This window comes from Gadus chalcogrammus, chromosome 17 (genome assembly GCF_026213295.1).
Source record: "Gadus chalcogrammus isolate NIFS_2021 chromosome 17, NIFS_Gcha_1.0, whole genome shotgun sequence".
Taxonomy (NCBI): Eukaryota; Metazoa; Chordata; class Actinopteri; order Gadiformes; family Gadidae; genus Gadus; species Gadus chalcogrammus.
Window position 1 is genome coordinate 14,339,322 of NC_079428.1, and position 9,818 is coordinate 14,349,139.

The following is a 9,818-nucleotide window of genomic DNA, read 5'->3' on the forward strand; positions in this document are numbered from 1 at the left end:
CACCTTTGTGGTGGGCCTACGAGTTTGTTGATTTGATCGTTTTTGGACAACAAACATGGAGGCAGATAGTGTACAATTTGTAATTTTTTTAAATTTGCCTTTGTTTATTTTAATTGTCTATTTTATTTCATGACGATGTTTCTATGTTAAGCATTTTGAGTCTGCCTCGTGTATGAAAAGTTCTTTATAAATAAAGTTAACAATAACTAAGGAATTAGAAAACATGTTTTGCAAATTATGTGGAATTTGAATTGGTAGTTGAATGAGGTTTACAATCGTGTCTAAATTCTCCTTAAAAACCCATGTTAACAAGAATCTGAGTGCACAACGCAGAACCAGCGGGCAGACTGACCAGGTTGTTCTTGGTCTTGGCCACGTTGGGGTCGTCGGCGCCCAGCTTGGACTGGTAGATCTCCAGGGCCCGCTGGTAGTAGTACTCCACCTCCTCGTACTTGCCCTGGTTCTGGCAGAGCAGCGCCAGGTTGTTGAGCTGCTTGGCCACGTCCGGGTGATACTTCCCCAGGACCTGCACATAATAATGGATGTAGCAATTACAAAAAACACACGCTATTTTGGGCCGTTGGCTACAACGACTGAGCAGGTTCAAGCTCTGGTGTGCGTGTGTACGTGTTTGTGTGTTAGTACATAGCGGAAGCCCCCCACAATAACCCAGCTCAACGTCATCAACGAATACGATGGACAGCTGTAAGAAAGAAAGAAAGAAAGAAAGAAAGAAAGAAAGAAAGAAAGAAAGAAAGAAAGAAAGAAAGAAAGAAAGAAAGAAAGAGAGAGAGAGAGAGAGAGGGAACTATCATGGAGACCATATCGAGCAGAAAGATAAGAAACTAACGTCTAGGGGATTTGCACCAGATAATCTATCTATTGACATTCTTGTGGTATTCTTGGGTCACGTCCTGGTAGTGCTTTCATGGTACCGGAGGGGGGAGAGTGACACAAACTGCATTGTGGTTATTTTTATGAGTGTCAGACTTCCTGTATTTATAAATGTGTGTGTGTGTGTGTGTGTGTGTCAAGTGTCGGCAGCTATTGCTGCGGCCATTTATTACGGGCGAGATATGAACATCTAGAGAATGGGATGTGTAGTATTTTATACTATTTTAATCTTTATCATCTTTTGAATAGCATTATCCTATTCAAAGCCTCAGTATCCTAATGTCCTGATTGACCACACCCGGGTGATGGGGGTGGGGTTATCGAAACAGGTTTTCACTCTCCCTCAGTTAGGGCACCTATTCGGTTGAGGCAGGCACTCTTATGCTTCACGCTTTCACATCGGCACTTTGCTTTATCTAATTCTTTCCCCACAAATCCTTGCAGGTAAACCAACTATCCCTGGTCATTTGTTTCGCCTTGTTTTGTATCATTTCAAATAAATTATCTTTTTGATTTAAAATGGAGTCCCTTCATTATGTGACGGTGTAGGAGTCCACGTTCCTCCCCCCGCAGCCCACCTTCTCTCTGATCTCCAGGGCCCTCTTGCACAGCGGCTCCGCCTCCTTGTATTTGCCCCTCTTGCCATAGAGCACGGCCAGGTTGTTGAGGGTGGCGGCCACCGCCGGGTGGTCCCGGCCCAGGGTCTTCTCCCGGATGGCCAGGGCGTCATTCAGCAGGTGGGCCGCCTCCTTGTACTTGTTCTGGTCCCTGAGGGGGGAGGGGGGGGGAGAGAGAGGTGTGTAAGAGAGAAGTGTGAGAGAGAGAGAGAGAGAGAGAGAGAGAGGTGAGTGTGTGTATGTGTGTATGGTGAGAGAGCGAGAGAGAGAGGTGTGAGAGAGAGAGGTGAGTGTGTGTTAGAGAGCGAGATGTGTGTGTGTGTGTGTGTGTGTGTGTGTGTGTGTGTGTGTGTGTGTGTGTGTGTGTGTGTGTGTGTGTGTGTGTGTGTGTGTGTGTGTGTGTGTGTGTGTGTGTGTGTGTGTGAGTGAGTGAGAGAGAGCATAGAAGGGGAGTTTCATAAGTTTTCGGTTTCAATATCGTCTTCTTAAGACGAGATAGTATTTGGACAATCACATCGATGTTACCTATTTATAATAAATAATCAATACACCAGTATTCACTCTTATTCACTATAATTCTAATCGATTCGTCAAATTTCCCATTTTTCATTCGGTCATAACCATATAATAATAGTAAAGTTACAACCTACATGAACTTCATGTACTAATCATAACAATGATAGTGAATGATAACATGTGGTCACATGGTGATCATAATACACAATAAGGTCTCACCTGTAGACCAGGGCCAGGATGTTGAGCATGGTGGCCACGTCGGGGTGGTCGTGGCCCGAGGTCTTCTCCAGGTCCTCCAGGGCCTGCTTGCAGAGCGGCACGGCCACCTCGTAGCGGCCCTGCGACGCGTACTGGATCACCAGGTTGTGGAGGGTCCGCAGGCGGGCTGGGATCTCATAGCCCCCCTGCTGGGCTGCCACCTCGCCGCTGGGCTGGGCTGGAGGGAGGGAGAGAGAGCGAAAGGGAGGGGGAGAGAGAGAAGGACCAGGGAGGGAAAAAGGGAGGGAGAGAGAGAGGGAGAAAGGGAGGGGGAGAGAGAAGGACAAGGGAGGGAGAGAGAGAGTGAGAAAGGGAGGGAGAGAGAGAGAGAGAAAGGAAGGGGGAGAGAGGGAGTCCAAATATTCAAATCAGAGTTTGCAGTGAGGCTAGGTATAGCCTTGGCTGGGCAGCAAGAGATTTTCATAAATAGGTTTGGCCCATCAAAGGAAACACGAGTCGATTATATAAGTAATTTAATCTTGTGCTCTCTTTGCTTGCCGAATCCAATCGGAAGTAAAAAAGGAAAAAACATCTTCTCTTCTAGGAAAAGCCTTCCGCGCAGATTTTCTGTCAACGTTTTCACATTGTTATTCACTGTATTATAGATCAAAGAGTGTTGACTGCTCCGTATTTTGATACACTTTCTATTACTGTTCAATCAATTAGCCGACACTTTAATCTAAAAGAGATTTAAGATTACTTCAGATAGATGACATTTAGGAGTATACCCGGTAAGGTCAGAAGGTAATTGTACCCATTGTATCTGGGTACAATGCGGTCATTTAACCCCCAGAACCTTCCAGCAGGGAATCAATCCAACGCCCTCGCCCCTATACAACCTTATGCAACCCATCCAGCCCCATCCAAACCAGCTCCCCTCCTCCCCTCCTCCCCTCAGACCCCACCCCTCGTACCTGGCCCCTGGTCCTCATCGTTGGGGAACAGATCATCCAGGTTATCCTTGGAGCCGTCCCCCCCCCCTCCTCCTCCTCCTCCCCCAGCCTGGCCCTTCTCGTCGGACGGGGAGGCCCCGGCGGCGGGGTCCTCGTCGTACTTCTTGATCTGGTTCATGAACTCCAGGTGCTTCTTCTCCTCCTCCAGCTGGGCCACGCTCTGCTCGCTGCGCTGGAGCTTGTGCTGCGTGTTGGCCAGCTCGTCGCGGAGCCACTGGTTCTCCTGGCACAGCCGGCGCACCTGGGCCCGCAGCTTCTGCTTCTCCGACTCCACGGCGCTGAGGTGGCCTGACAGGGCGATGATCACCTGGTTGGGGAAGGGAGGGGAGGGGAGAAGCGCACACACACACACACACACACTCCGCTTTGATTACCAATGCAGAAGTAGCTGATTATATATTTGCGTCAACGGCACATCTAAGGTTGGGTAATTATAACAGCGACGAAAATAGTGCTGAATAAACTGTGTGCATCCGTGTGTTGTTGCTACTCTACTCCTTTTGAATAAGCGACTATCTGGAACACATTTGAAATCTCGGAAGGTAATAAAAAGTGTATTCCCCTCACATGAACACAAGCTAGGCTACTGTTACTGTGCAAGTCAATGGAAGCGGCTAACGGAAAGCAAATGCTAACCCATTGTACTCCTCTTCTGGACGCACAATATTGAATTTCAAACAACTCGTCTGAATCTAGGTACGACGGACCAACGGCAATTTCAGATACATTAGCGTATCCCTTTAAGACCAGGCCTTGACAACAATAACAATAACAAGCATTCCTGTGTTTGTATCACAATAGCCCAAATCCCAGGGAGGATTCAGAGCATAACCCAGGGGGATAGCCTTGTGGGAATTAGGAGTAAGCGCTGACACACTTTCATGGACAAAGAGCTACTTTAGATCACTTACTAACCACTCAAAACAAATCGATCCATCCACTCACCTGTGCCTCCCCGAGGCCCAACTCGATGGCCTCCATGCTCTTGCGCAGCAGGCCCGACCGCTCCTGGGCTACGGGTGGCTGCGTGCAGTCCAGCAGGGAGTTGAGGAGCTGGGCATGCTCCCCCCGCAGCGTCTCCAGGCCCTGGATGACCGCCTTGGTGTTGAGGACGATCTCGTCCTGACTAAGCCGCTCCAGAGCTTCGTCTCGTGGGTACACCATGGTCGACATCTCCCTAAATGTACACTTGACTGTTTGAGGAATAAAGGGGGGAAGCTGTTAAAATAGCATAGGTACACTGGGTTTTCAACCTGAACGGTTCATGTAAACTAGTTGTTTCGGACTAACAATGTTGACACTAGTGTTTAAACTTGGATGAGTTCCAACTGATGGCGACATGCGCACATCAACTTCAAAAGGATCTTAGCATAATAACAATAATGAATGAAAGACAGCCGCTCTGCATACAACGTGACATTCCGATAGCAGTGCTCAGTGACAAGCACCTGTCCTGCACGCGCCTCCACACACACGCGCACACACGCACTCTTCTCATCCTCATTCAGCCACCCTCCTCTCCATACCCCGCCCGGCCGCCCCCATCCATTCACTGCAATGCACAACATGAACGTTTAAAAGTCCCGACCTTAACAATGACATTTGTGAGGAAATCTTCATATCGATTCAGAAAATGACCAATCAACAAATCACCAGCTCTTATTTAAAGTAGGTCACCCGACAGAGTTGCCATCCGTGTTATTCAATCAGTCAGAGGCGAGGATCGATCAAACCCAAGGTGACCGACAATATAGACCATCGCTCACTGTATCAATGAGGAGAGCTGGTTTTAAGACCGATTTAAAACGTTGATTAACCATCACTGTCAAAGCTATTAAGCCAAGTTTGGACCAAATGACTATCGGTGTTTGTAAACAGTACCTCTCGGGTCAGGCCCTTCCTAAGAACAAGCGGATACCAAAAGACAAGATGCGATTTTAACTATGCATCTCTACGTAGACTGATTAAAACAGTAGAAACACAGTCATACACAACAACTCCCGGTGTTAAGTCTCCTAAAGGATCGCTCGTTGGTTTGGACTCCGGGTGAAGCCGCTTAGAGCTAGCAAGTGCACCGGGAACAAGTGCGCCTGTTCCCTTCCTGGTCCCGAACAAAGCGCTCTTGTTGTGGTGGCGCTCCGGAGCACCTTGCGCACACGTACCCGACCACCACCATCAACGGAGCTCAGTCGCGATCATCTACCATGTTTTCATCGTTCCCCCCCGCAAGATGGATCGTAAAACACGCCATATTAAAAAGGCCAACATGTGCGGATTTAGCCGATGTCATCATTTTGTTACCTTTTCCCTAATGCCCGCTATCCTAAACTTCGTGTTCCCCAAAAACACGTTTCCCGGCAAAGTAAACACCGATACGATCTAACCGATAACTTAATCGCTTGAATGCAATGCAAATAACACCAACACGGTATGCAAGCCGGTTCATATTCAATGACATGCAGCGTTCTTACCTCGGATCGCTTGGCACCAGATGAGAGGCGGTAGCGGCTTTCCGTTAGCAATCCACCGATAACGCCTGAGACTCGCTTCCCTTCGGCTCTCTGCTACAGCGATGGTGCAACCCTTTAAAGACCGGCCATACTGAAATAGTTTGTTGTTTTGAGACAAGTGACCCTAACTGTATAATGTAAAGGTGCCGCTTGACAGCCGAGACCCCGAAGATGGCTGTTGAGTGAATTTCTCCCAGATCCACAGCCAAGCCGAGTCGGTTGCGTCAATCGTCATCATCATCATCCTCAGCAGCAGCGGCAGCCTTCTACCAAGGGCGGTGTGGTGAGGTGGTAGGAGGGGAATAGGCAGCTATGTTGGTTGGCAGCTATGATGAGCCATATAATACAGTGCATCCGACAGCTGATGATGCAGAGGCCCATTTAACAGGTCAGGAGCATGTAGGCCCCTCCTGGATCTAGATTTAAATGTCGATACTACTCTAGCCTATTGGAATCAGTTAAGACTATATATATATGGCCTCTATAGTTAAATACTGTAAAGGTCATTGAGCATTCACTTTCGTCCAAAGCGACTTAAAAGTGAATTAAAGGTTGGGTATGGGATTTGCGAAACGCCAGCAGATTTTGAAAACACACAACTCAAATGGTCCTCCTCTCCTTCAACGCTGACTACGTCCACACCAGGAGCGACCAAAGCGCTCACAAAGTTTCGCTGCGAATATTTCTGTTCGCGTTGGTCGCTCATGACGTACAATTAAATTATGCAGACGCATTTAAAGGAGCCATGCTTTTAGTACAGACAGCCATATCAAAGAGTGAACTCTCCCATACACTTTGGCCATATTGCCGAGACGGTTTTGCTTGTTGGATAAAGTGCTTCGACAACAAGTAGGACAGTGATTCCCCCCAATATAAAATAATTGGGGGGAATCACCTCCTGAAATGTAGGCTAATTACAACCGAGAACAAAAAACCCTGCGTGCTGTAGTAGGCTAGTTAAAATATGTTTCACTGATCTGCATCTGCAAATCATGATCTGCACTCATTCGTCGCACTCAAAACAAATAGACATTGGCGCACATGGCTAATTTGCATACGCGCACAGGACTGGTGGCTCCGCAAGGCAAATAATGGAACATATCTATCTATCTAGGCCTATCAGTCTATCTATCAACGCGTGTCTAGTTTTAATGTGATGTACTGTGTGTATGTCCAGTCAGACTTGTTCTGTGTGGTCTTGTAGGCTACTGTCCTGTGTGGGCCGAACCACCTAAATGGATTCCCGAGGATTTGTGTCGTTTGGTATTAATTAGGACTTGACTAGGCTATCTATCTATCTAGACTACAATTATTCACCTCAGGCTCCGTGAATAGTGGGGAATAGAGGGATAAAAGACAAGAGATATATCCCTTGTCATTTATCCCCCGTCTTGTCGATTAGTTTGTTTATGTGACGATTTCAAAAACTTTTTTGGTTTTGTTTAAAGGCACCCAGTGCAACTTAATGTAAACATTCAATAAAAAATAAACATTCAATTTCTAGTCTTTTTTACACGTAGTAAGTTTCAATAACTCCATACCATTACATATCGACATTCAAGGAGCAAAGATGAGACGTCGTTGTGTGGTGAGAACTGATAGAAAATCGTAAACAACAACAATCGCCGGTGGGGAGAAGCCATTTTTCCATTGACTGGAAGCCTGCTTTATTTAGTGCAGGTTACAAAAATAAAGAAAATGGCGGCATTGTTGTTGTTATCGATTTTCTATCAGTTCTCACCACACAACGACGTCTCATCTTTGCTGCTTGAATGTCGGTATGTAATGGAATGGAGTTATTGAAACTTACTACGTGTAAAAAAGACTAGAAATTGAATGTTTATTTTTAAGCCTCGAAAGTTGCACTGGGTGCAACCAAGCAGTTGGTTAGATTGGTGGCATGGAGCGCAAATGAAAATGATTCCCGCTTAAATACGAACGTTCTAGATGTATAATTACTCCCGCTTATCATCACTTGGTATCCAAACCACTATGGCGTTTCGATCTCTGAACTGAAAAAGGGTTGGGTCGTACAACACCGGGTGCCCAGCCCAGTTACAGCCGTGATTAAAACTTCAGCCAACATTTTGTTCAGTGAGTGAATAAAGGTAGGTAGGAACCAAAGTGCCTGCCGGTGTTCCCTGGGATCCACGCAAGCGAAGAGCGTCTACATTCCGATTGGCTGTCAGTGTTTGGCCGCTGAAGCGCGTCATAGTCATTTGCATAAAGTTTAAAAGTTTTCAACTTTTTTTTGACGCTCTGGTCGCTCAACTTTGGCCGCTGGTAGCGTTGGTCGCTTTGGTCGCTCTTGCCCATAGAAAGTGAATGACTTCCGGCGATTTGGTCGCTCAATTCGCTTCTGGTGTGGACGACTCCACCCATTCCAAGTACATGGACGCGCAATCATGCACGAGCGAACACAGATGCGCGAGAGCGAGCCATTAGCTAGTTAGCTAGCTCCAGTAGCTACCGCAGGATAACAACAGAACAGAAGCTTGCTCTGGGTCACAGCTTTGAGTACGTGCACAAAGGTGTCACGCGCGGGAGAGGGGGAGTGCAGTACGACCGTTTGATTGACGTACTTACTGTCCAATACCACTCGGTGGGTCTGGAAATCATTGGCTGGAGTTTTTCGAGCCCTGCCCGTTCCACAAATGATTGACTTGTTTAATTTTCATGTCAGTACTTCTAACTCAGTGGCTGTAGTGGGTTATGATATGGATTTCAAGTCATTTTGCAAAAATTGCCAAAAAGAGAATTCCATACCCAACCTTTAAGGCACATGGCATCTTCCTCAACTTCCACCGGAAATAGGGGTTTGAACACACAACCTCTTGGCTTGGAACATCCTGACCCACAACAAAGCTTGAAGTTGAACTAAAGAAAAAAAAAATCACAAAGGAAGAACTAAAAATGATGATCTTTGTTTTTTATTAAAAAACAAACAAAACAATTAATAATTCCACCTTTCATTCCACATGTTTGATTGACAACTTAAATCATGAAAAAGCCGTACTACAAAACACATGAAGAAAACCAACTAGAATATAATATAACAAGAACTATTCAGATATGTACAGGCATTACAGTTTATTATTATTATTACTTATAGTCATTGAAGGCAAAATGCTGAAGACAGAGGAAAACAATGACGTGTGCAAAATACTTTCCAATTCCACAAGCTTAGAATTGTTTAAATGCACTCCACCTACACAGTTGGACACAGACAACTGCTATGCATTTCTTTCCTTGAAATGTATAGAATTATGTGTGTTATAATAGTAGTGTGTGTGTGTGTGTGTGTGTGTGTGTGTGTGTGTGTGTGTGTGTGTGTGTGTGTGTGTGTGTGTGTGTGTGTGTGTGTGTGTGTGTGTGTGTGTGTGTGTGAGAGAGATAAGGAAAGATAAAGAGGGCTTTTAAAAAATATGTGGAGAAGGCTAAGCTTGTGGAATCCTGGGAGAAGACTTTGGAAGAAAGTGTATAAGTGTGTGTGTCACCGTGTGAGTGTGTGAGTGACAACGTATCCGAGGACAGTGGAGAGAGAGAGAGAAAAGGCCACTGTTAGATCAAATCGGCTTGAACATACACTTCTAAACCTAAGCAACGAGTAGTACGGACATCGGAAAAGCGAGGCAACGACCGACGTCACGGTTTCATTTCACGAACACGGAGTCAACACAGGTTACACGGGTAGAGGTAAACGGCGCACACGTCAACACACAGGAACTAACGTGAGATTTCCACACGCACACCCAAACACACATACAGCCAGTGGATCCTAAAGTTCGGTAATGGAAAAATAAAAAAATGCATCGTAAGTTTAAAAGAGAGACTCCGAATATATGAAGGGTTGGGACAAAGGTGGGGAATGATCTGGTCTCTCCTAACATTGACCCGGTGAACACCAGTCACTTCAGGCGGTTGATTTTGCGAGTATTCACCCCCTTAAAATGCTCACAAATCATAGGTACGTCACACACACATAACCGTTAGTCATCTTGGGTGACATAACATCATGTATAAACTTGGCATGGTGAGGTGTATGAGACACATCTCCACATCCATCGGCT

The 9,818-nt window shown here is 46.1% G+C and overlaps 1 protein-coding gene across 1 annotated transcript in view; it reads right to left on the reverse strand.

The window, feature by feature from the left end:
• Positions 1-5,935, reverse strand: part of LOC130369817 (kinesin light chain 2-like) — a 117,289-nt gene extending 111,354 nt beyond the window's left edge. Inside the window, exons 1-6 of the mRNA XM_056575375.1 lie at positions 5,710-5,935; positions 4,184-4,431; positions 3,200-3,545; positions 2,247-2,463; positions 1,473-1,662; positions 353-526 (exon numbers count right to left, since the gene is read on the reverse strand). Coding sequence (XP_056431350.1) covers positions 353-526; positions 1,473-1,662; positions 2,247-2,463; positions 3,200-3,545; positions 4,184-4,411 — 1,155 coding nt within the window. The 5' untranslated portion in view covers positions 4,412-4,431; positions 5,710-5,935. The remainder of the gene's footprint in view (positions 1-352; positions 527-1,472; positions 1,663-2,246; positions 2,464-3,199; positions 3,546-4,183; positions 4,432-5,709) is intronic.
• Between the last annotated feature and the right edge of the window lie 3,883 nt (positions 5,936-9,818).